A 27,279-nucleotide genomic window follows, 5' to 3' on the forward strand; every position below is an offset into this window, starting at 1 on the left:
CGTGCGTATACATGCGTTACATACGTGGTTTAATCGTCGTTGGCAATAAACGAAGGGTTATCGAGGACGCGATCGAACACCCAGAAGCACGCGTTTCGCGCCGAGGATTATCTTCCATCCCTTACGATATCAATTTACAAGAGAGTGGGGGGAGAGAAAGGGGGAGGAGAGACTCTCGCGGTATCCTCTTGCACGCGAATAAGAAGGATACGAACGAGAGGGGGTTTAAAAACGAAGGAGCGAAAGCAGAGAGAGAGAGAGAGCGGCGTGGATTTTTTTTCAATTTGAACCGGTAGGCGAGCGCCACTTGCCATAACGCAATTAATAAACTCAACGAGCGAGATCCGATCCCGATAGCGGCGGCATAACATCCATTCGGGACGTGGCTGGCACAATGGCCGGCACAATGGCCGTGTATACGTGGATCGAACGGTTCTCGGCAGCACGGCCGATACGCATCTATGTTGTCTCTACAAAATTAAAACCCATGAGAAAAATAAATAGCTCGAAGGGGTGAGCCCTGGGTAGGGGGTTGGGAAGAGAGGGCGCGCGCGGGGGTTGTTGGCTCGGCTTAGGTTAACGACGCGACGCTCTCCACGAGCGCGTGCACGAGAGAGAGTCTTTTCCCGATGGATCGCGCCGCCTTCTGCTCGAATCCTCGCGAGCTCCCCCTTCTCTCTCTCTTTTTCTGCCCCCCCTCCTCGCATTCGGTCCGATCGTTTTTCGATCAAACTATTCCCGGAGCTGGAACTATTAGGCTACGCTGCGTAATAAACTAATGACTATCGGCTAACGTCGAGCCGTTCTCGACGTGTGCGTTTTCGGCCCCCGTAATTATTTAATGCATCGATTACCGAAATAGCATTAATCAAATTGGCCGGCCGCTATTTATATTATATGACCTAATGCATGGCGAATCGTGTATTAATGCGCAAACTAAGTAAATTATCCAAGCATTCCCCCTCCCTCCGCGAATTCACGCGCGAATTTTCCTTCCTTCCTTCCTTCGATCCGTATCGACGATGAGACGAAGACGGGACGGTTCGGTGAAAATCTAACGTTCGGGCTGAGCCGCGATTCGAACGATATCGTCGAGCGAATCGTAAAACGAATCGTAAAAGCATCGATCGAACGTCGTTGGTCGGTCGTAGGCCAGCCAAAGCGCGACTGTTTCGCGTATAACCTATAAAACGCGGTTAATAATAGGGGGTCGATATCGCGCCGTATCGACCGTTCCTTTTTACTCTCCAAGACGAACTCACACTCTCTCTCTCTCTCTCTCTCTCTCGTGCAAAGCAATTAATTAACCAGAAGGACGAGTCCACGAAAGGAGGGAATCGGTTCCTCTCTCGATGAAACGACAGCGGAGACGGTCGAAACGAGGATTGGGAGGACGAGAAGCAGCGGGGGTTCGCGTGGAATTTTCATCTGACTGCGGTCAGAAATTACGCGGAGGGGCGAAACCGAGGCCGAAACCGAGTTTGGACGCGGAAGTGAAATAATCCTAGCGATTAAAGCGCGTTAATAATCGCGGCGCGAGATTATTACAACGGTCGAAGCGGTGAAACGGCGAGGGGACGCTCGATGTTTTCGTTCCTCCGAATATTGGCGCTCGATCGTGGCCTCGCGCGGACGACGGCTTCGCCGAGTTCCATCCCACGAGGGAAGAGCAACGAGGCTCGGGCCTCGGGATGAATTAAAACCCGTTGGTCGGCTAGGGAACATCGTCCTGCGTGGCACGTCGCCGTAAATCAGGCCTGGCCCGGAATTTTCGCGTTTCGCCCGGTTTTTGCCACGAAACGCACGCTCGCGGCCCGAATGAAGACGTTAAGAGGGGAAAAAGTGGCGGTGGCGGCTCGGCCCCGCGCCGCGGGGAGCTCCGTGTTCGCTCCGACCGATCTATTCGCGTTAATAAATCCGAAAATGCACGCGGTTCCCAACGTTGCACTCGCGCATAAAGGATCCCTCGACTCGGGGACAACGCGACTCGCCACTCGATTATCGCTCTCCGTTTAATCGGTCGTTTTACGCGCATAAAGCTCGCCCCGATTCAGAGATTCGCAGCTCCATCCACGTTGACGGACATTGTCCGCGAACGGTCCGTCAACGGCAATGCTCCACTCGTGCAACGCGCCCGATTGAAATATCGCGTCGAATACAGCGGCTCGAGGGGGCGGACCGATCATCTTACCATCTCTTTTCTCCCCCCTTTCTTTTGCCCCTTTGTGAATCGTTCGTGGCCGCGGAACGCGATACGATACACGAGCTCGAACCAGGGAAACGGAGAGGAAGAAAAATTGGGGGAGGGGAGGAAGATGGAGGCAGTTGGCGAAAAGGGGGGGAAGATGATTCGTAGGCTTTTTAGAGAGAAGTGACGGCAATTTCCTGCGGTTAAAACCGAGGTTAATTGGTTCAAAAATCTGTACTAATTTGCCGGCCATTCCGGGCGCCGCGAGAGGGAGAGAGAGGGGCAGGTCGGCGTTCGCCCCGGCACCGGGGCGCGATGGTGGTAGTCAACAATTTACTCGTTAGCGGCCGGCAAGTGCCGCGCCGCTCAATTAACTCGCGAATCAACGAGCGGCCCGCTTTGTCCTCGAGCGAGCGGGCACAGCGCTCTCCAGCGCTCTCTCCAGCCTTCGTCCGCCGCTCGTTTCGGTATTTTTATAATTCGCACGGGGGCCCTCGTGACCAACAAACCGGCGGAAGTGCGCGGAACAACGCGCGGCCTCCGACGTGTCGGCGGGGGTGGAGGGACGCGCGCCCGCGCGAGAGAGAGAGAGAGAGAGGAGAACACGGACGAAACGCGCGCGCGCGCGCCCGTCGACAAACGCGGCGAGAGGGTGGAGAGGGAGTAACGCGAAAAAAAAGCGCGAGGGAAATGAAAACCGACACCACGGATCGTGGCTTGTTTTCTGCCGGTGAAACCAACCCCCTCGACACGGGGTAAATGTCTACTTTGGAGGGCGGCCGGGCCGGTTGCTCGTTTACACGGGCACATGTCAAAGGTCCTGGTTACGCGTGTACCCACGCAAACGAGCCGCGGTTTTTTGCCGCGCTATTTATTTTCTTTTCATTTCCGTTCTCGTTCCGGGCTGAAAGGGCTCCGGCGGTGGCGAGAGCACGCCACCACCGCCACGAGTGGCGTGTTGGGCTCGCAACCGGGACACGCCGCGCCCGGGGATTGCCTTTAAATCGCTCCCGACACTCGATATTCGTGCGGTGTGCCCGCGCTCCGACAACGCGCTCATCGTCCCTGCTAAATAATACTTAACCCCCGCGCGATGAAATCGGAAACGTTAGGGGGCGGGAAGGGAAGGGAAAAAAGGAAAGGAAGAAAAAGAGGGTAAAATAGGTTTCGATTCGATTCGAGCGGAAAACGTTTGCACGATCGACGACGCGAATTGGACGGAACCGTTCCTAGTTCGGGATAATACAAATCCCGGTAGGCATTGCGCGATAAAGGAAACCGGTATCGAGCATCGTCTCCCTTTCACTCTCTCTCTCTCTCTCTCTCTCCCTCCCTCCCCGTCCCCGTTCAACCGTGCTACAGGCAGGTTTACCTTCGGCGAATGCACAAAAGTGGCCCGGTCCCGGCTTCTGGGGCCCAGCCAGTCGGAAGATATTAATAACAAAATATGATATAATGGGAGCATCCCCGGCGAAATACAATACAATGTTTATACAGAGGATTAACCGATGTTACGAGCACACGTGAAAAAGTATCGGAGTGTTGCAACGTTGGCCGGCGTTGGGTGACGGGCAGATGGCTGGTTGGCCCACGATCCTAGGGTTTTGATTAGGCCGCGGGGAAGATTTACCTTCGAGATTAGGCATTCGGATTTTTTCCAACGAGCCATTCTCGTTCCCGATTCCAGACCAGAATATATATATATATATATCTGTATTCTGTTTTGAAAATAAATATGGACGGACGATTGTGATCGGGTGTGGAGAGATTGGAAACGGAACGAGGACGAGACGACGTCGTCGAAGTTTGCAGAGGTTTTACGAGGTTGTACGGAGAATCGGCGGCGCCACTGCGTTCCGTGCGATCGGGGCGAAGAAGATTGGCGAGAATCGGACCGGCGGCGTCGAACTGGCGCGATAAAATCGAACAACAGCGTGGCGATGGAGATTTCGTGCGTATCATCATCATTTCGAGAATAAAATATGCGGTCCCGGTCCCAGTTTCGGGAGGAGTTGCGTGCCAAAGTCGCAGGGCGAAATTCGAAATCCGCGCCGGCGGCTATATACGATCGGCCGCGTACGATCGGAATAGATAATTTCGCGAGGATGGAGTGGATGGCGCGATCGTGTCTAATTTTATAAATTCGCGGTGCCGGCCAATCTACGTGGGACGGAGCGACTCGTTCTCTCCTCCTCGTTCGTTCTCGACTCGACGAAGGATCGCGTCGAATCGATCGATGGAAATGCAAGAAACGGGATTTTTCGAAGATGGGAAAAAGGAAAAAAGGGAAGGAAGAAACGGTGGCCAGCGATGACGTTGTCGAAGAGACGAACGGGGGGCGAGCGGGAGGAGAGCCGCGAAACCGAGTGAAAAGAAACGAAACGAAAGGAAAGGAAACGAAACGAAAGGGAGGCGGATGGGGACGAAGATGCGAGACGACCGACTACAAACCACGAGGAGTGTAAATAATACTAAGGCTGATTGTGGGCGTGGCTGACAGAACTCTAAAAACCTTCGACTATATATCAAAAGGTTTACTGCCCTCGGATGATGCTCGTATCCGAGAAGAGTCTGGAAGAACAAATACCGGACTGCTCTTTCGCGAGGAGAAGGCGACGCGTGGTAGGCAGCCGGACGGGTTCGAAGGGACCGGGGGTTCGGGGTTGGGGGATTTCGAGCAGGAAACCCTGGACGTCGAGCCTCTTATCGCGGTCTTGGGTCACTACGCGAGAATCATCGACCGTATCTTATACCTTTTCACCCGCCTTCCGTAAGGTAGCCCCTACGTCTCAATATTCTCTTCTTCCCCGTCTTTCCTTCCATCACTTTCTCCTTCCCTCCTCCCGCTCTCCGTTTCCCCTCTCCAAATCTCTCTCGTCGGAATGGAAATTATCGAAACGGAAGGAGGCACGAGGAGGGAATGGGAATCGGGGAATGGAAATCGGCGGCTGACTCGCGGCGACTCGAGACGACAGCTACGTCTCAATACGGGAGGGCGAGCTCGATTAAGAAGAATGGGTGTGGTGAAAGAGGAAAGCGAGGAAAGAAGAGCAAAGGGAGGAAGGAAGGGGAGAAGGAAGGGCGAGGAGGAGAAGGAAGAGGAGGCGATACGCGTAGCGATGGCATCCACTCTCTCTCTCTCTCTCTCTCTCCCTCCTCTCTCCCCTGGTTGTTTCCAGACTGGACGCAGGGAGCTACCTCGATGGCTGCCCGCCTGCCTGTCTGCTCGCCTGCCCGCTCGCTCGCTCGCTCGCTCGCCTGCTAGCCCGGCTTCTCTCGATTACTTGAAAAACCGGATTCCTCCTGCGCGAAACTGTGTTTCCCGTCTCCCGTGTTTATATACCAATACACGAGTCCGGGAACAATGTTGGATGCGATGCACGTGCACGACGGGGCCCCGGCTAACGGGCCCCGCGTTTCTCCCCGCGTAGTTCACCGAGAAGTTCCGTGGGGCTCCCGATCCCGAGCGAATCGCGCAGGAAAACACGAACGGGAGGAGAAGGAAGGGGGGAAGAGCGGCGTGGAAGGTACTTAAAGGGCCACGATGTCATCGGCCGTAGCCGGAGGGTCGGTGTTCGAGGGTTAAATCCGAAGGTTTTGAGGGAGTCGGTGACGAGAGTAAACATATACATATACGTATACACGTATCTATAAACGCAAATAACAAGCGTTACGATAGACGGTGGTCGAGCATCGAGAGTGGAAAGAGAAGATTCGGTCGATTTCTTGGCCGTTTGGTAAGAACAATGACGGGAGCTGCGGGGGTTGCCGAGGATCCGCGGACAAAGGGCAAATTTTCCGAATAATTTCACGATACCTTGGTCTCCGGTGGTGGTCGTTCGAGCGGAGAAAGTGGCGGCCCGTCGGCGTGCACGAAAAAGAAAAAGACTACAAAGGGAGGAAGGAAAACTCTCCCCCCCCTCCCCTCTCCTCTCCCGTTTTTACGAAGAGGCGGATATCGAATTGGAAATATTCGAAGGATCTCCATGGAAGCGAATTCTCTCTCCTCGCAGCGATTCTCGGTGAGAAGAACAAGTTGGATGGATGGAAGATGGAAGAGAGAGAGAGAGAAGCCGTGATCGCGACGCATAACGAATTCCACCTGTGCGCGGGACGGACGGCTCGCCCTTCCATTCATCCGTCCGTCGCGGAGGGCCGCCGCTCCTCCAACGAGGAACAGACGTGACGAGGTCGCGGCCGAGAGAGGGTATGCCGGCCGCCGCCGCCGCCGCTCGTTTCACTCGCCAATTTATTCTCGCGTTTTGTAATTAACACCAGAAAAGAAGTAGCTTAGTCGGTGACTCCCTCCGCCTTCCTACGCTCTCCCGAGTCCGACTGCTGATTTCGCTTCTCTCCGCCTCCGCCACGTTGTACACCACGTTGCAAACACGGTGAGCGCGCACGGAACGAGAACGCGCGGCGCGTTGTATCGTTGTTGCGAGCGGCGTGCACCGGGCCGAGAGTAGGGATCGGAAACGGTGGATGAGAAAGCAGCGCGCGGTTGAAAGGAGCGAAGGGGGATGAACGAGGATGAAAAAGCGAGATCCGAAGATACGTGGAAGGAGAGAGCGAAGATAGGAGAAAGAAAGAAAGAAAGAAAGAAGGAAAGAGGAAAGGGAGAGGAAAGGAAAGGAAGGAGGAGGAGGAGGATGATGGAGGCCTCTCCTCCGCATGCCACTGCAGTCAGCCCAGACAGAAAGCGGTCTGTATAATTATGGGTTGTCACCTCATCAGCCACGAGAGGGGCAAAGAGGTGGCGGTATACGTCCGCGCGCGGGCTCGTGGGGTGGGAAGTTATAGGAGCGCGGTCTTTAGCTCAAATTGTGTTTTATCGTCCCCCTCGCGTTCCGCTCTGCCCGCGATAGAACATCCTCGGCTCCTGCTTCCTTTCTTTCTTTCTTTCTTTCTTTCTTTTTCCCCAATTCTCCGATTACCCGTTCCATCCACCATCCACGCGATGGATGTGGAAGAAGAACGTTGCGAGCGAAACCGACCAAGTTTCAAATTTTCAAAAAGGGTTAAGACTCGATGCGAGGTATCCAGGGTTTCCAGATTTCGGTCGAAACGTCTTCATCGGTCGTGGTTACGACGTCGGTACGAACGGCGATAACGTGTACATATATATATATATATGTATACGCGATCGGCAAATAGCCGTTGTCGGGGTTATAAAATCGGGGAACGTGCGTTTTAAACGGTCCAACGGTGATCGGAACGTGCCAAGCTGTTCTCTCTCTCTCGCTCCCTTCTTTTCACGACCCCTTTCACCCCCTTTTTTTTTCGCTCCCCGCCCGCTCGTATCCGCGCAGCTAGCGCTCTCCTCTCTCTCTCTCTCTCTCTCTCTTCCTCCCTCTCTCTTCGTCTCAGTTCCCCCTCCGCGAGGTTTTTTCTCTCGGTCACGTCGATGCACACACGTAGCAATCTACGAAAGGAGAGGGAGGGAGGGGAAGAGAAAAAGGAAAGAAGGGTACCGCGCGAGAAGGTACTGAGGCTAAGTGGAGAGTTTAGAGGGATTTCATTAAATCATATGGATTGGGGATAATGTATGTTATCGAGCGGAGCGTTCAAATCGCGCTCTATAAGTTGTAATAAGTCCAATTTTAGGGCCGGTCATGGGCCGGGGTCCCACAGTGGTTGTCAAACGATCCACGCCGTCGTCCCGTCCCGAGTCGCGGACCGTGCCGGGATCCGCGGGATCGACAGTCACTGTCCAGCGAACCCGCCACTTACTCGTCAAACGGCCAGCCGGTCCGCCGAAATCACTGCCATTTAGATAATTTGTAATGAATAGGCACCGCTCATTTTCTACCCCTTCCCACTCTTCTCCTCCTCCTTCTCTACCCCCCTCCCCAACCCCCCGCCTTCCACGCTCTCTTTTTCTCGCCCTCATCTTTCGTTGCACCGTGTATACACACGCACACACATGTATATATATATATATATATATATATATATATATTGCCCTCCTTTCGACCTCTCTCGCAATAGCATCATCTTGGACGTTCAAGTCCACTCGCACGGGTGGAATCGTGAAAAAAAGGGTATCGGGAGCTGGTTCGACGATCGTCGGCTCTGTCAACGTTGATGCAAACGTTGAAGCGTATCTTCGTCGCTGGTCGTCCCCCGACCGCGTCGAGCCTCGTGACGAAGATATACGGCCTGTTTCGAAGCGCGGGAAATCCTCTCGGCAAATACTGCGTATTTGCGGGGAGGACGACATCTATCTATCGACCCCTGGCGCGTTTCCCCCGAAACTAACGCGAGACTTGGCTGGTTTCCGGTTTCAGATGTGCCGAGGATGGAGAAGTCGCCGCTGCTCGCGAACGGGTACAACCACCCGCCCACGCACCTCAGTCACATGCAATTCATGCAACTGGGCGGACATCCGGGCGCAGGACACACGGCCATCCTGTCGCCGGCCAGTCTGCCGCATCATCTGCAGGCGCAGGCACAGGCGCGGGCCGAGCAGGGGCTCAAGGTGAACCCGAACATGTCCAACATGGAGGCGCTGGCGAGGTAAGATGGAGGAGATCCGCGCGGAGATTTGGCCGCGAGAAGCGGGCAACGTTCACATCCGTTCGGGACGATAGAGCTCGCGTTTGTTCCGTGTTGTTGCGTACAGTCGCGAGGAAAGGGGCGGCGAGGCCAAAAGAATACAACTTTAAGAGGATTTGAAGAGACGGCGAAGCCGTGGAAATCCGAGGGGTCTCGACACCGCTTGATCTTTTCTTCCCTCTCTCGCCTTCCACGTCTCTCGATGGCGGAATCCAAGTCCGTTTCCTTGGCTGACTCGCGTTCCTTCTAGGTCGTTTACTCGGCTCGCGTTACAATCTCTCTCTCTCTCTTTCTCTCTCTATTTCTCTCCCTTCCCCCTTTCGCCTTCGTTTCGCTGCGAATCGACTCCATCGATCTCACCGCGGAGAGTTTCGATCCAAAATTCCTCCCCCTCTCCTCTTTTCCCACCCAACGTTACACCCGTTCCCTTTGGGAGGAACCACCTCGAACGGGAGGGGAGGAGCGAGGATAAATAATCCTGGAGGCGTTGCGGTCCCGAGACGTATATCGCGGATTTAACGCGAGCCGGTAGTCCGTCGAAGGAGTCGATCCCGCGAAGGGGAGCGTCTAGTTAACCGCCTCGGTTAATCCAAGCATTTGTTAACGCGTTTCTAATAGATGCCGTTGCCAGCGTACTCCCTCCGACGGGGGGCTTTTCGAGGATACGGCGGCAACTCGCGATCGAGAGCCTCGCTCTCCCCGCGTCGATCGCTCGTCCATCGACTCGATTCGTTGGATGAAGGAAGGGAAAAAGGGTCGGAATCGGTTCGATCCGCCTCTTGGTGCCGCGCGTCCTTCCGAGGCTGTACACGTCCGTGTGTATAACGACGCGACGAAGGCGGTGGCGGCGCCGCCGCACGTTTCGCATTATGATTTCAGCGCTTTGCTTTTAATTAAAATGCAAATCTATCGTGGCAGAGGAGCGAGAGAGATCGGGAGGTAAGACGGATTACGTCTGGGGGCGGCACGACAAACACCGGAATATGATTAATTCAACGCAACCCCATCCCGAGCCGTCAGCGCACCGTTTGCCCTCCATCGCCTCCACCCTCCCATTCAACCCTTGCCGCGACCACCTCTACCTAACCTCTACCCGTTTCTCCGTTTCGCTCTCTCGCCGCGGCCGGAACTTGCTCCACGACCAAGCGTAACGCGTTTCTCCGCGCGATCAATTTCCCTCCCCCCCTCTCCTGTCGTCGTCGTCGTCGTCGTGGAAATCGTTCCGGAAAGGGGGGAGGAAAAAAGAAAAAAACGAAATCGGCCGATACGCTCTCTTTCCGCCCACTCCGACTCGGGTGGAAAATTAGCGACGAGACTCTGGACGGGACCCTGGGGGAGGGGGAGGGGGACCGGCGACGTCTTTTTTAATCAACGACTTCAAAGCGCGTTCGTTTTCGTTGGAGCAGCACGCGATCGAATCAAAGGACAAACGAAAGACGGTCGAGAAACGAGGAACGAGGCGAAGGCGCTCTTAATCAACTCTGCGGATCCACTTTCCTTCGAGGATATCCCGTGGCAGGCTTATAATTAACCGATTCGCTTATCAACCGTCCCCCCCCCCTCCCCCTCTCCCCGCTCCTCGTCCTTTCTTCTCCCCCTTCCGATCTTTCGCGGGATCTCGACCGAAAAGAAAAACACGTTCTTTCTCTCTCTCTCTCTCTCTCTCTCTCTCTCTCTTCTTTCTCCTCAACCGTGTATCTTCGGATTCACGTTTCACCGTCGTATCTCAAGTGTCGCTTTTTTTTATGATCCACAGGTCCGGGACGGTTTGGGAAAACTGCCGTGCTGCCTACGAAGATATTGTCAAACATCTCGAAAGGTAGGAGGAAGTTACATCGAATCCGTAGTACTTGTAAACCGAACTGAAAGGGAGGGGGGGGGAAGAAAAGAAAGGGATAGAAAAAGAAAAGGAAAGGAAAGGAACAGATGGTGACGAAAGAAAGAAAGAAAGAAGAAGAAGAACAATTGAACTCGTGCGGGATACTTTTGCTCCGCGTGGACGATTCTCGTTCTCGGTAGAGAGAGAGAGAGAGAGAGAGAGAGAGAGGGGCGAGAAAAACGATGCCGCGAGACGCGGGAAACGTAGGCGCAACGCGCGACCGTTTCGCGCCCGATAAATCAGCATTACCTTTGGCATCGAGTTTCCGGCCGCGCGACAGGTTGAGTCCAGCCGTGACGCTGTAATGCCCGCATGATTTGTACGGTGTGCGAGCGCACCCTCCTTCCGCACCGTCCTCAAATCCATCCGCCGCCGCCCGTATGGGTCCCGCCGTCACCGATACGACACCACCAACGTCGACCACCGACCATCGCCACCACCGCCACCCTCTCTCTCTCCCCCTCTCTCTGCATCCGCACCGCGCGCGGATCGCCCATCAAGCGCCATCACCCATCGTCATCCGCCACCGAGGTTTCCCCGTGATCCTAACCACTTGTCACTTCACGGCACGCAGATCATCGTCGCGACGTGCCCGTCCATCATTCGGGGATTAAATCATTCGACTGCCTCTGCGAAATACTCGCGCGTCGGACCACGGACAACGCAGCTTCCTTTTACCAGCTGATCGGGGAGATTTGGACGCGCGAGTCTCTCTCTCTCTCTCTTCGTTCCAGCGTCCTTCCTCCTTCTCTCGCGAGACGAGACGGGGCTGAGGGTTTCTCCTTTTGTGGTCGGAAGGAAGGGGGAGGAGGAGGAAGCAGCGGCGAGGACCCTCTCCTTCGTTAATACGGGGGGGGTGAAAATCGACACTTGACCGGGCGAAAACGTAATTTCCAATTCAAAGGCAATGACCATTGGCTCGTTCCTCTCCCTTCGTACGCGTCACTCCCTCCCTGCCTCTCTTTCTCTCGTTCTATTTGCTTTTGCCCGGCTCTCCCGTTCGAGTCGACTTCGTCAACCGGACAAACGCGTATTGTGATTTCAGCCTTTGACTGGTAGCCGTTCGATGGATATCGCAGGGGGTGGCAAATGGGTCGTGGAGCCGTGCGGAGCGATACACGGAGCGAGGACGAGGCGAGGGAAAGGGTGGGCGAATCGACGACGGGCACGACGAAGGGCTGGAAAGGGACGGACGGAGCGAGCGAGCGAGCACCGTGAATATTCATGCCGAGAACCCTAGACGAATTCGGACTTGTTGCGACTGACACTGATGTAAACCTTTGTTTATCCCGCGTGCCCTCCCTCGCCACCGCCTCGTATCCCTTTCGAGCTTCGCTACTCGCCTCGTCCATCCCGGCCAGAGTATTTAACTGCGAGTTAAATTCTGATTAATCGTCGGTAGCGGGGTTATTAATTGTTTGTCCTTTTGATTTTACAAGCTCACGAAACTCACGCCCGCCGGACCAAATCTCGCTCTCCCTGTCGGATTCCAACCACGCGCCCCTTTTCCACCAACCCTCTCTCTCTCACCCTTCCGTATTTCTTTCTATCCGCGACTCGATCCAACCCGCGCCCCTGTTTCCGTTCTAATCCCGATGATTTGTCGCCGTTGATCCCGCCGTCGAGCCCGCGTCACATCGGAAACCCGAATTCCGCCGCGAGACTCGCTCCGCTCGTTTGTCTTTCCGCCGAGCCGCGCAATTAAATCTCATGAGCCAGAAGTCGAAGCGGTCCTCGAAAAACTAGGGAATAAGAGCCGTGAGAGGAGGAGTGCGTTGTATCCGCGCCGGTTTTTCGCTTTATCCGCTGTTTCCCGTGAAATGGGGGGAGAGTGAGAGAGAGAGAGGGAGGGAGAGGGCGGTGGAATCGCGGAAACGAGTGGATGGAACGTGGACGGATCCATCCATCCACCCCGCGAGCTACGCCCGTAAACTAAGTAATATTAATGGTCCGCAGCCGATGGCGCAAGGTATCAATGCGCTAATGTCGGCTTCCTGCCTTTAAAACTTACCCCGTCATTCCGGGATAATTCTCGCGCATTGTCGTTCGCCATCCACCCATCCGCCGCTTTTCCCTTATCGCCGGCCAACTTACCTCTCAAATTCCCCGCCCCCTCCTTCCCTCCCCTTTCTCGCGCCGAATTCGCCGACAAACCCCCGGAAAGGCGTCATTAATTACGACGACGACTACAACGACGACGACGACGACGAGGTTCTATCGTCGGGGACATCTGCTGGAAAATAATATTCATAAAGTTGAGCCCCGAGACGTTACGAGCCTCGTTTTCGATCCATCTTCGCGCGTATTCCATTTTATTCCACCCACCCCTCCTCCTTACGAGAGGCAAGATATTCGATTCTGCTTATCTCTTGGGAAACGGGAGGAGCTTGGAGACGAAGGAGGAAGGAGAACGTTGTCGGAAACGGGATACGGGACGAAAAGGATTGGCAACGGTTAAATAGTGGAAACAAGGAGTATTCCTGTTTCCATCTACTATCCTCGAAAGCGTTCGTATTTTCTTTCCCACGTCGTCGACTTTTCCGCTTTAAAAAACGGGAGAAGCGTTGTTCCCCTCCTCCGGTCCCGCACCCCTCGATGGGGTGGCAAGCGAGGAGAGATTGAAAAGAAGCGTGAACAACTCTCGAGATATCTCTCCCCTCCCCTCGTCCCCTGGCGCGGGACGCAGTGGACCGTTTGGCGCGGAGCGGGGTTCGACGAAACGGTTAATTCGATTCGACGATCGTTGGCCGCGATAGGCGAGGTTTCGCGCCGACGACTATCAAGCGGCGGCGGCGCGTTAATTGCGTTCAAACGAACTGTCAGCGCGCCGACACGCACGCGCGCGCATCCGAGCCGCGTGCAAATACGCGCATTATGATTAATACCGTGACACGCGGGCTCCAGGCGTCGGCTTGTCAGCGGCCCGCAATCAGGGGATACGCTAATTACGATCTCGCGTCTCGATCGTTCACCTACTACGTTCCCTTTCTTCCTATATACGTATATATGTATATATATATATATCCTTCTCGATATTTCGAGCACCGATATTTCGATGGAGAAACGAAAGGCGCACGGGCCCGCCTTCTCGTGACAGGAATGGCAAGACCGGACCCAGATGGCTAATGAAGTCGATAACGCGAAAATAGCATAAGCTTGGAATTCGAATTTAAAGAGTAAAGTTATATTTAACTCGAGAGGTAGAGAGGTAGGAGGGAGAGGAGGTGGTGTTCGATTCGATGCCCGGCCGAACATGTCAGAACGAAATTAGTAATAACAGGTTACTCGTCCGCTATAGATCGCTCCGAGCATTAGTCACGCTCTTCCTTTTGTCTTCCATTTTTCCACCGCTATACACGTACGTGATCGTCCCACCGATCATCCTTCCCTCCGCGAATCACCTCCGCAGGCGCTCCGCGGATGGATAATAGCGCGCCCACGTGATTTAGAGATCCAGTTCACGATCCACGATCCGACGAATCTAATCGGTTATTCGTCTCGTTGCCCGCGTTCGTGGAACGGCTCGATCGAGTCTCGGTCGGGCGACACCGGCCGCAGCCTCGTCAAATCGGTTCACCACGGGAATCGGTTCCCCGAAACCGAGCCACGGTCCACGCTCGTGCCTCGAACGGACCTGACCCCGAAATAAGGACCCCTCTCTTAACGACCCTCTTACGCAACAACGATACGCTCACGATCTCGGGCCCCTCGGCTCTTCAACGACCCAATAAATTGCTCCTCGCCTTTCGCGCATCGATCCGGATGAATCATTCTCTCCTCTCTCTCTCTCTCTCTCTCTCGCGAAAGAGCGAGTAAACTCGAGTCCCGAACTCGTAAAGCTCGGCTCGCGACAGGGTGCCGTCCCAGAGTCGGCGAAAGAAAGAGTCGTCACCACCTGGTCGCCAACTTTTCGGGACATCCGTTTTATTAACTCGAGGACGAGGAATTATTTACTTGCTTGCTTGCTTGATTAGCAGCGGTGGAGCAATCTCGTTCGGGAACGGCGATAATTATCGTTCGAACGATAATTAACGTCGCGCCGTTAACGATGTCGTCGCGGCGCCCTCTTTATTCTCTCTCTCTCTCTCTCTCTCTCCGCCTCGAAATTTTCGCTCCGCGCCCGTATTTTTACCCACGAAGCGCAGACGGTTTCCGGGTCATTTACGCCGCGAACCACTCCTCCCCGGCTTGGATTATTTCGATAGCCTCGTCGGCTTGAGAGAAGGCGCGGAGAAGAAGCAAGGAAATAACGAGGAGGAAGGCGGCCGCTCGGTTTACAGGGGGAGGGGGCGTGAACTTTGTCGCCCGTTTCCTCGACGCGCGTTATTAGGCCGAGTAACGAGCGTGGACGAGTAAACTTTGCCCGCGACGAAACGCGATGATTAATTAAAAACATAATTAGTGGCGGCGTTCGGTCGGTCGGATCCACCCACGGATCACCGATGCACCGTGAAATTGTCAACCGTCTCCACTCTGAGACCACCTCGTTTCCAACCGTCTTTTTCCACCAGACGCGATCTCGTTATTATTTCCCCGCCCTTTCTAGTCTTTCGGAAGCGGCGGCGCTCGATCTTCGTGGCAGTATCGAACGTCGTGACTAACGAGCTACTGCTACTATTACTCCTTCTCCTCCTCCTCCTCGTCTAATTTGCCTGCTCGATCGCCTCGTTTAGTCGGCTCCGTCCGCCCTTCCACGCGCGTCGCTCTCCTTTCTTCTCTTTCCCTCCGTCTATTTTTCGAAGAAGACGAAGAAAGGATCGAATTCGAGGCGAGGAAATAACACCGAGACTCTAATGATAAAATATCTTTCTCCATCGAGCTCGCCTCTCTCTCTCTCTCTCCCCTCCTTAGCCTCCTTTATTTCCCGGCCACGATTCCCATGTACCTTGGCGACGTCCGAGATATATTGTTATTAAACGGTCTCCCTTCGACGCTGCACTATATTACGTGGCTCCTACACGCACGCACCCATGGGCGTACGTATCCCGCACGCACCGCGCCTTCCGCCTCGAGTCGCGCTCTTATTTACGATCCTCCGTCATGCGAGTCAACTTCCGCTTCGCTCCGCGACAATGTTTCGAGACATCGAAATCCTCCGAACAAACGGAAGGCCAACGTATGGAGAGAGAGAGAGAGAGAGAGAGAGAGCGAGGGTGGAAGGGAGAGTGGAGAGAGAAGAGGCGGTGGGGAGGTTAATTGAAAAGCAGCGGAAGGGTGTCATTAAATAAACCGCGGACGAACGTTCCTGCGGTTCCGCGGCGCTACCGTTCGCAGCCTCGGTTTCGCCGCCACTTTTGGTAATGAACTAATATTTGCAGTGTCCGTCCGGACGGCGGTTTCCACGCGGTATACGCGATACGGCTTACCTTTTTCCTCTCCGCCGTTGTCTCTCTCTCTCTCTCTCTTCCTCTCTCTGCGGCGAGATTGGCCTTGGACAAATACGCGACCCTCGCGGGGATGGCCTCTGGTACACGGTTGGGTTTAAAGGTTAGGGAACGATCGGAAATTCAATCGTCCCGCGGCGAGGAAGCCGCGATTTGTATTACCGATCGGTTTGCCGGTCGACGAATCGGACGTCGAATTCGATAGATATTCCGGGAGAGGAGAGGGAAAAATTGGATGACAAACGAGGCGAGGCGACGAAACGCCACTCGAAAGGAGGCGTTCGTCGTTTCCCTTCGAATCGAAACGATCGAGTGGCGGCTAAACGACGCTCCGACGCGCGTTCCGTTCCATTGATCATCGGTCTAAACTGTTTCTGACGCGAATTATGCGCGAAACGGCGGCGGACGGTGGAAAAAAGCGAGGACGGAGGTGGAAAGAAGGGCATCCTTCGCGACACTCCGCGTGGAATTTTCAAGAATTTAAATAATATCCTTTTATATTATCGAGGATGGGGCGAAAGTAAGGGGGCGGTGGGAGGGCGAGAGGAACGGGTCGTAGGTTGACGCGGCGACTATCATAAATCCAGCGCGGTTGCGGTGGTGCCAGCCACGGAGAGAGAGAAAATCTACAATTCTAAAGCTTTCCATAAAACACTCGACAAAACGCTTCGCCCGCGGTTTTCGAGTGGCTACCGGGGCCCCTTCTCCGCCGCATCCCTCGCCACTTTTCCCGCGTCTTCCCTGCCTCGTCCGCCGCGAATCTGTTGAAATATGTAAAACCGTGTAACCTCTTCAATTTACATAGGAACGCGTGGGCGCGCAGCTCCCCCTCCCACCGCCCCCGATGAAAAGTGGCCGATCCTCCTCTTATTAATTGATCCGTCGTCCAACCAACGAAATCCACCGATCCCACTCGCTTCGATATATAACCCTTCCACGGTTTTTCCCCTTGCCAACGTTCCCTTTCTCTTTCTCTCTCCCTCTCTCTCTCTCTCTCTCTATCTCGATCCGAAAGAGCGAGAGTGGAATTTGGAAGCGGTTGAACGAGAACTAAAAGGGGAACTCGGCGAAGAATGAGAGGGAACGTTGTCTCACGTGATAGACGTCCATCATCGGGCACGACGAAAGCCTTAACGTCGCGGACGCGACACGTAAATACACGCGCGTATCGTGGTTGATACAAGCATCATTTTTTTTCCTTCCGCCCGCGTCGACGATAATCGCAGTCGCCCGCTTCGTTTTCCTTCCACCTCTGCCTCGCGCCGTCTCTGCCTGCTCTTCCTTCTCCCTCCCCCCCTCCCATCTCGCTCTCTCTCTCTCTCTCCCCTTCGCCCGATCTCCATATACCGCCGCTCTCGCCGCGCTCGCCGTGATCCAGGGCGACGGCACGCCGTTGCCACTGGTATTTCGAAACTCGCTGAACAAACAAGCGCCGATAAAAGTACCGCGGTATATAGTACATCTGGAAGTAGGGACCATCAGTCACGGCGCATCTGCGAACCACTTTCCTTCCCATCCACCACCACCCTCCTCCCCCCAGCCTCTGCCCCCTACTCCCCCTCCCGCCATCGCCATCGCCATCGCCATCGCTATCGCCGCCGCCGCCGCCAGCTCTCTCCCAGACCCCTCCGGGAGAGAGTGCAGCGGGTGTCCCGAACTTCTCCTATCCACCCACCCAGCGCCGCTAAAAACCATTTGTCATCGGCCGCGTAAATATGTTCTCGAGCGAAACGTGCGTTCGACTTTTTTCTTTTTTTCTTTTTTTTTTTGGCCCCTTCTCTTTCTCTCTCGCCCACGGAAATACGAGTCCGCGCGTCAAACCATGATGATGGTCACGGCCGACCATCCATTTCCTCGATTCTCTCTCTCTCTCTCTCTCTCTCTACCCTTCCCTTCTGATAACCTTTTATCGCGAGGGAAGGAGAGAGTGGGTAACGATTCGATTTTTGTTTCCCGAATTATCAGCGTTTCGGCGATCGTTCGATTTCCGAGACGCGAAATCGTTGGCGGATTTTTCGTTAATAATTAGAACGAACGGACGAGTGTTTCTCGTCCGAGGGACGACATTTTTTTTCGTTTTCGCGAGACGAGCGCTACGAGGTACGAGATCGACGAGCGAGTTTCTATCGGAATACGAATACGACCACTATCCTAATCCCGTGTATGTTTTCGCAAGCTTTCACAACCAAATCAAGCCGGGGCTAATAGCAGGCTCCCTGGCGTTGTACCAAAATTGCTGGCCCATCCGCGTTTATCGTGGAAACGAGTAAATAAGCATCGCTCGTTGAAATAAGCATCCTCGCCTCGACGGAGGAGGAGGAGGAGGAGAAGAGTTTATCTTTATTTCGAGGCGAGGCTCTTGTTCGCCGCGTGCAGGGAGCGCGAGTAGGTTAAAAAGTTGGTCCAATAAAACCGACGGCCCATTTGTCAAGGGGGTGGCGGCATTTGTACTGCTCCTCTGTTGCGAAACGTATGTAAAACACATCTCTGCCCGAGTCGTAACACGCGCGGGCGGTCGTGATGGGCCGACATCTAAAATAATAAAAGTTGCCTCCGTCATTTGTCAACGCTTCCTCTAAGGAGCGACTACTTCCACCGCCACCTCGTAATTTCGCCGTGTCGCAGCTGCTACTCCCACCCCTTCTTGCCTCCTCCCTTCTTGTCTCCTCCAACCCTCGAACGCTACGTTACGCGATTCCCTACCTTAATTTTACGACACTCGACACCAGACGTCGCGCTTCTTCCTCTTCCTCTTCCTCTTCCTCTTCCTCGTCCCCCTCTCTCTTCCTGTTCGTCACACGCGCAATTTATTCGACTCGACGAATCTCGAGGATTTTTGCTTCGGGATTCTTTTACCGATAACGCGGTGGGAGAGAGAAAGAGAGTTGGAAAGTTTAATCAGCGGCGCGGCTCGAACAGGAATAAACCGATGCTAGGTGTATAGGCCCCGATCGTTTTGCACGGTTCTTTATGCGAGGGCCCTTTAATCCTCGCTCGAAGGAAGACGCGCGCGTTTTAAGTGAAATAATAAATAAAATGATACGTGGGAAGGTTGTCGGCGTCGGTCGGTCCGCGCTGCTCGGCAATAATCTACGGGAACAAATGTGCCAGACGACTTTTATGAAACCGGGGGTCCCTCCAGCCCTTTTTACGCGCTTGAAAAATAAAATCCTTAACCCTTTCTTCCTCCACCTCCCCCTCTACCTCTCCCCGAGCCAGGCCGCGGAGAGGCGAAACGGAGGCGGCGGGATAAAACCTTAAATACGACCGCTGAACACCGGGGGCCGACAATAAAATTCTCGTAAACCATTTCGCTCGAACGACGCACCTGCTTTCGCGTCGCTCGGACCCGAAACGCTCTCCTCTCGCGCTTCGTCACCCGCGAACCTTCGAGAGTCGCGATTTTCCTCCACTCCCCTCCCCCGCGGAGAAATCTCGCGGATCAGTTTCCATTTGCGCGGGATGGAAACGACGTTCCCGCGTCGAAAGAATGATCGAGCACCAAGCGGAACGCGGGCCGGGATAAGCTTCGTTCCTTTCCGAGTTTATTTCCCGAGTAACCCTTCAACATTACGCTAATGTATTTCTTTGAAAACCGCTATTCACCTCGTCGACGTTTCAATCCGGTCCATTCACCGTTTCTCTCCGCCGCGTTCGTTTCTCGAAACACACCGGCCGATCGATCTAACCACCTCCCCTGTCTATCGTCAATTTTCGCACGACTTAATCCGCAACCGCCCTGCCCCTCTCCCTCGGTGACTCGTACTTTTTTACTCTTCCACCCCGCTGTTTTTCTTTTCCACGCCGCGTTTCCTCCGAGTCGGGCGGATCGATCGATCGAGAGAGACCGGCGAAGGGAAGAAGCTCGATCGATCCCGATCACCGTCCCGCGCGCGTGTACGCGCGCGTACGCGACGTCTTTGTGGGGTGGAAGGAGGAGGTGGAAGGAGAGGAAAGGCACGAGGAGACGCGTGACGCGCGACGACAAGGGGTTATCGCATTCCAGCTCGATTCGACGGCTAACGGGTCGGCCGACAAAGGGAATATGGGGGTGGGGGTGGTGGGCTCCGTTTGAACCGCCCTCCCCCCACGGAGGATCGCTAAATATTTCATTTCGTATCCCTCGAAACGTTTAATCTCGGCTCAGGTGCGCGCTCGCGAGTCGCGTTGCACGCGCGTTTGTGCATCCTCGTCGATGCCAACTATCCGGCGATACGATGCATCCTCTCTCTCTCTCTCTCTCTCTTCTCTCCTCCTCTCCTCTCCCGATACTTGGAACGATCGAATCAATCCTCCTCCTCCTCCTCCTCCACTATTCCAGCCTCTCTCTCTTCGTTTGATCTCTCCAAACTCTTTTTCTTTTCCCTTCTATTTTTTTTTCTCCCTCCTCTCCCCTCCGACTCGGCAAAGGCCGGTCGAGGAAAAAGTCGGATGGCAGCATTCAGCCGGAAAATCATTCCCGTAGCCTCGATAAATCGGCAGGCGTAAAACCGTGCCACCGGTTATATCGCTTAGTGGCTCAGCTTTGTGGCTCCGAGGATCGAGGAACTTTCATTATCGGAGCGGAGGCGCGCGCGAGCGCGCCGCCAACCCCTCCCCCTCGCCCATCTTCGTTTACATTTATGATTTAATATGATCGTCCATTGTTGGCGTCCCCTTTGATTCCTCCCCGCCCCGATCCACCCTCGACAAATATCTCTTTCTCTCGGTTCCCGTTACGTGTGTAATTCGAACGCCACCCCTCTCCTTTCTCCCTTTTGTATCCACGTTTCTTTGGTCCGTGCTGCTCCAGATGAGAACGCACACACACGCGCGCGCGCACACACACACACGTGTATATATATATATATATATATACGCCTAGATAATAATAATAATAATAACGAGGAGGGGGGAAAGATACGCGGGAAAGGAAGGAATCTCAATTTTCCTTAACGCTCGTTGCCCTCTGCCGCTACGAATTTTCGTTTCTCCCATTCGTTGTCCCACGTCTCGTAACACCCGAAACGCGGGGGGAAAGTTCACCTGCAATCTCGCGCGAGAAAGAGGGAACTGAGAATCGCGCGGTTTCGGATACGATCGCGGTGCTAGAAATACGCGGCGCGTCGAAAGGAGGAAAGAAGGAGAAGAAGAAGAAGGGAGAGGTGGGGAGGAAGGTGGGCGACGCGCGGTCGGAATATTAAATTCGCGCAAAATTCGAGCAACTTTTCAGCGTGGTATTATGGGCCGGCTATCCGGATGATGTAGCACCGAACTTGGAAAGACTCGGGCCGAGGCGAAACCCCGAAGCCTCTTCTTCTTCTCCACCCCGTCCGTCCTTTTCGTCGGTTTCTCCGCTCGCACGCGCGTCTTTCCTCCCTTCCGCCTCCCTTCTCACTCTCTCCATCTTCCCCTTATCCCATCCCTCTCTCTCTCTCTCTCTCCCTCGCCGGGCATAGCTTCCAGGGTAGCAATCTTTTATTATTAGCGCAGGCTTTACCAGACAATGAAACGAAAGGAACGGAATATGATATTGTAGTACAGAGGCTCGGCGGAAAGGGAAGCTATTGTCGGTCTCTTTGAATTTTAAAGTCAACGATCGATACGGCTCGGGGGATGCGCCTTTAGCCATATAAACCGCTCCGCTCCGCTCGCTCGCTCGCTCGCTCTCCTCCTCCTCCTCCTCCCCAACTCTAGATCCCGCGCCCCTCTTTCCTCCGCGCCACGTTCGTTCCTCTTCCAGGGCCGATTTCACGATTTATTTGGGACCGCGATTACGACTCGACTAGCCGCGGAGGACTCGGAAGCCTGGAGCGGAATCTGGATCGGGATCGGGCGTGAAGGGCCGTGTCACCCAAATTGTCGGCTGTAATGATAAATTGCGCCCTCGGCCCCGTCCGCACGACCGACCGACCGTGCGGCAAATCAAATTGCAATTTGTTATTTGTAATTCCGAGTGTCGCTTAATATACTCTCTCCCTGCTCGTTCCACTCGTTCACCCTTCCGCCAAGGGGTTAGAAATTAAGCGGAGCTTGATGAGAAAGCGCCAAGGTGTGAGCACCGTCCTCCTCCTCCTCCTTCCCGCGAACCTCCCGCGCGTAATTAAGCGCGACACCCTCCTTTCTTTCATGTTTTTTTCATTATTACGCGTAATATTCGTAATTTCGTTCCGTTTTTCTAGACGACGCGTTTGAAACACGTCCCAATCGGAGAATTGGGATCCCGACCCGAGAGCTTAAGCGCAGGAGGCAAATATTCGATTTCGTCTATTCAATTTTCCAGAAAAATAACGCTTCGTTCTCCCTTCGCGCACTTTCCTCCGCCAGTCCCCCTCCCTCCCCCTCTTGCTCGGTGGCGGCATTATCGACGCCGAAGGTGGAGGAGGAACGATGGAGGAACGACGGAGGAGAGGAATAAGTTGGATCGGCGAGAGGGTGGCGGTTGCCGTTTCGGTTATGGGTTTCGGAAGCGTCGTCGAATCCTATTCTTGCGCAAACCCGATAAGCGGCCTTTTACGCGTGTATTTCTCGCACACGCGTCGCGCGGACAGAGGGATAGAGAGGGGTTCTCTATCGCGGGCAAGCAGATCTCCGCGCGACAGATATCGGTCTCTCTTTCTCGCGATAAACGATCGCCCCGCGTGCCCCGTATATTTCATTCTCTCTCTCTCTCTCTCTCCTTTTCTCCTGAAACTCTCGAAACCCATACAGACGATTTTCGCCGACCGGATATTTCCAGATATCTTGTGCTCGAAAATACGGTCGAACGGAGCAGACCTACGATCTACCTACCTACCTACCTACCTACACCTCCCCTCGATCGCCCTCTTTATTTTTTTCGCCGCGGCATATTTTTCTTCGATCTACTCCGACGAGGATGCAGATCGGGGCGGGCAAAGGGACGACGGTCGACTCGTCGAGGGTGTACCGAAGGGGATTCGTCCGTTTATTTGCGTATTGCCTGCCGGCTGAGCATCGAGCCGTTCGTTCAACCTCGCGTTAAATCCCTTCGAATCGACTCGAAAATTCGCTCGAGAAGTAGCGTGGTACGAAAGCGGTGCGGAGTAACGAACGATAAAAATCTATACTTCTACCTTCGACGCGAAAAAAAGGGAAAAAGAGGAGGAGAAAGGATGGCGCGTGGCGAGGGGAGGGGAGTGGAATCGAATCCATGGAACCCTCGATGGAAATCGGGCCGAATAAAACCGCGATAAGCCTCGTCGCGTTTCCTTCCTTTCTCTCTTTTTTTTTTTTTCTCCACGAGAGGGATCGTGGAGAAGAGATCGACGAGGCGAGCCCCAGAGCGACCATCGACGGCCCTTAATCGAGCGATCCGGCCGCCAAAGTGATTTTTATTTTCCACGAATCTTGATTTATACGCGGAGGCTTTTCGCCTCGACCCCTCCCCCGGTGTCGACACCGAAGTATCCCGAAGAGGGTGGAAGGGAGAAGGTGGAAGAGACTGCAGTTCGACGCGCATACGCGTACGGGCGTGCGGCTGCGGTTGCCTTCACGAGGGGTTTACCCTACGCGTTATCTCTCCGTTACGCGTTGGCAGGCATATGGCCGGTCGGTTGCAGGGTCGCAGGGGCGAACGGGGCCGGGGGACCGGCTCATAATTTTCAGATTTATGTACAAATGTTTCTGGCGAAGCGTTTCAGTCTCTCTCTCTCTCTCTCTCGCCCTCTCGTGGGGAAGATATCTATCGTAAAGTTTCGCGGAATTGAAAAATGCTTTCGAAGCTTTCTCGCCCCCTGGCGCACGGCCGGGGGAGCGAACGTCACCCGACGACGCCACGGATGACGTATCGTTCGCGACGAACGAGATCTTTCCCCTCCCTATCTTCCCTCGGATAAATGATTCTCGCGTAACACGTTTCTCCTCTTCCCCTTCGTTTATCGTTCGAATTTCTTCGTGACATTGACCCCGTTTGTAGATATAATTCAATCCCCGTAAAACGAATCACCAGATATTCCACTCCATTTTTGAAATTCTCGCTCGAGATCGAAATAATTCCCCTTCGATTCGATTCGACTCGACGAACAGTATCGAGAGAGAGAGAGAGAGCCACGTGGTGTAACAGTCTCGCGAGTCGGTATCCGAACGAGCGGTTATCTGGCCGGTCGATCGGCATTGTTTTCCCTCATTGCCAGGGAGCTCCATTCGGAAGCGAAATGAAAGAGAGAGAGAGAGAGGATTCACGATCGGGAGGAAACAATTTAGCTCGATCGCAACGGTTTCCAGCCGGAATCTCAGGCGTCGTCGTCTAATTAAACCGTTGTCCTGCGCGGATATAAAGTCGGAGGTTATCACCGTGGCGCGGGTGGGGTATCTGATCCCGAGACCCATCCTCTTAATCCGACTGTGCTTCCAGTCGCCCCGTTTTAAACGGGCCGCCCGCCTTACACAAAGCCCGCGTGTATCTCGCGCGGGTATACACGTATATATGGAACGAAATAGAAACTCGGGTAGTCTCATTTCCTGTCTGCGGGCCTCCCGCAGGGGATGCATAATTAGCCGCTACTACGCGCGGAACGTAGGGGAACGTAAGGAGACCGAGTCTCGTCGCTTCTTTCGTCGTCGTTCGCCTCTCCCTCCCCGCCAGCGGCTTATCGATTGCTCCATTGCTGCAAATTATCGCCGACCAGGCTGGAGGAAGGAAGAGGAAAAAGGCGAAGAATTTCCCTCCTCCCGAGATTGAAGTTATCTTTCAACGGGAGAAACGTCGTTGCACGCGCGTGTAAATCCAAGCCTCGTTTTCGCTCCACCCTCTCTGTCTCCATTCGTTCAAGTTCAGCCCAATCTTGGGATGAACTCTCGATCGCGAGAGTATTAAAGGGGCGCGCGAGAAGAGAAGCACAAGGAGAAATTAATCTGGATCGCGGTGGCGGGGCCTCGGCCCCGTCATTTATCACCGCCCGGCAACGGAATCCACGGATTGATACGAAGTTGGCAGTTGGCCGGCCCGTTGTTGCGTTGTCGTGGCTGACGTTCGTGTCTGTTAGTCGAGCCAAGGGAGGAGGAGGAGGGTTGGAAAATGGGAGAAGAAAGCGCGGCTCCCTTCCAGATGGTGGAGCAGAGGGGCCAAGTATCAGAATCGCGAAAAGGGGGATGAAAGGGGATGGAGCCGAGTAGTTGATACAGCGCCGTGGGTGGGCTTTGTCGCGAGACGTGCAACTTGCCTCGGTGACGACGAAACGACTCGCGTAAACGTCGCGATTAACGCGCTACCGGCACATCTCTCTTTTCCCTTTTAGCCCGATTCGGCTAACGTGTGCCGACCTGGGTTCGTACGGCGGAGAGTCGAAATCTGCATAAGTATCACGTCGCGTTAACGAGTTTCCGAGAAACGTTCGTTTTTTTAATTCGCGTTAATCTCCCTCGATACGGAAACAGGGGGGGAGGAAAGAGATCGGAGATTCGGGATTTACGATATACGCGTATAATTGAGGGGTTCGCGACGAAAACAACTGCTCGGTCGATTTATGCCGAGGAGGGAAGAAGATAATCCTTGATATTTCGATCGTGAGATTGAAAAAAAATTTAACGAAAATTTTTCACTCTTTTTTTCCACTCTTCTTTTCGTACGAACGTTTCCATACTTTTTTTTCTTCTTTCTTTTTTTCACAAGAATCTCATCGACTCGCCGAGAAGTCGTTACATCGTCCAATCCGAATAGATTGAAATTGAACTTGAAAGGATCGAGTTATCGGCGAAATATATATATATAAAATTCGATCTCAAGGATCGGAAGGAGCGACGCGACGCGTATATATATATAGAAACGTTAACGAGTGTGGAAGGCAAGAAGGGGGATGATAGCCGCGAGGCGGACGTCTTACTCCGAGGCGGCATCGATTTGATCGACGAGCGGAAGAGAAACCGGAATCCTAGGAATCCGGTGATTGAAACGGTTCGCGGCCTCCTCCTCCTCCCCATCCCCCGTGTCCGAGCGGTCGCGCGCAGTTTGATAAATGTTGTCCGTCTGCCGATACGTCGGATAATATTTGCGAGCGGATCCGGTAGAAATCGAAAGGCAGGGCTCGAGACTCGAGATCGGGCGTAATTCGATTCCATCTCCGACCCTTTATTCCATTCGTCCGGAGGAGCAACGTTCTGACACTCGTCCCACGCACACACACACACACACAGATCTCGGCCACTCTTGCCTTCTCCCCATTCTCTCCGAGCCAATTTTCTCCCCCTCCCTGCTCCCGTTCCCCCATCTCTAGTTGTTGAATTATGTTTCTCATATTTTTCTCCCCACGCGAAGCCACGAGAGGAGAAGGAACGATTTCGAAGATTTCCAACCTCCTCCTTTCGTTTCGTCGATCGATCGAACGAATGTTTCGGCCGAAAATCGAAATCCTGCGAAAGCAACGGTACCGTTGGAGACATCGGATTAAAAAGGTTAGAAAGTTGAAATTTGGGATCCGTACCCGCTTCTCCCTCGCTTCCTTCCACAAAGAAGGATGTACGTCCTCGAAGGAGAAGGACTCCTCTCGTTAGGACACCCCTTTCGCCTCGAATGTCACACGGCTGAGGGCGGGGGACGTCGTTTTCGAGATCGCGCACTTTGGATCCCGTTACCACTCCCAACCTCGTTTATTATTTCAACTCGGTGGAAATTTCGAGGGGGCGAAAAGCCCGACCACCGACCCGCTGGTATTATATCGTCCCGGTGTCGTTTATCCCCCTTTCGTCCTTCCCGAGCTGTAACGCAATCGCGCCTCGGATTCCAGGGTCGTAATTAAAATTACGACGGCGTCGGTCAATCGTCGCTCGCGTTCGACTCGAAAGTGGAGGAGGAGGGTGGACGAAAAATATCGACGTTCCCCGCGCGTATCGTTTATCGAAAAAGCCGCGGCGGCCGGGTGGCAGGCATACTTTGCCCAATTAGCCCGGGCCCTCTTTGTCCTCTTGAAATTACAACTGTTCCCCTCCCCTCCCCTCCCCTCCCTTCCCCCGTGTCATTATCGGAACGCGCTTTTGATTTTTCGCCAAAGTAACAACAACAACAACAACAACAACGACGACGACGACGAAACAAACATAGGGCGCCGCCCGCTAAAACTGGCGTCGTTGATTAAAAAATCGGCCGAAAAACGCCGGCCAATCTGTGGAAACGAACCATTTTCCCTTTTTCCTTTTTTTTTTTTTCGAAATTCGCGGTTCCATCCCGACACGACGATCCCCGGAATCGAGAGAGATTCGGCTTCAGCTCCACCACCGCTTCTTCACGTTCGAGATACGAACCCGTTAATGAACTCCCGCTGCGCGGGGCCGCCCGTTCC

General features: G+C 54.1%; 1 protein-coding gene across 7 annotated transcripts in view; it reads left to right on the plus strand.

The window, feature by feature from the left end:
- LOC107996054 (dachshund homolog 2) overlaps positions 1–27,279 on the plus strand; it is a 136,140-nt gene that overhangs the window by 55,312 nt on the left and 53,549 nt on the right. For 4 of the 7 annotated variants that reach the window (XM_062074156.1, XM_062074161.1, XM_062074157.1 and 1 more), the window contains exons 3-4: positions 8,476–8,704; positions 10,500–10,562. In XM_062074156.1, coding sequence (XP_061930140.1) covers positions 8,476–8,704; positions 10,500–10,562 — 292 coding nt within the window. The remainder of the gene's footprint in view (positions 1–8,475; positions 8,705–10,499; positions 10,563–27,279) is intronic. The other 3 variants (XM_062074158.1, XM_062074160.1, XM_062074163.1) reach the window with 1 other exon arrangement.

This window comes from Apis cerana, linkage group LG4, assembly GCF_029169275.1.
Source record: "Apis cerana isolate GH-2021 linkage group LG4, AcerK_1.0, whole genome shotgun sequence".
NCBI lineage: Eukaryota > Metazoa > Arthropoda > Insecta > Hymenoptera > Apidae > Apis > Apis cerana.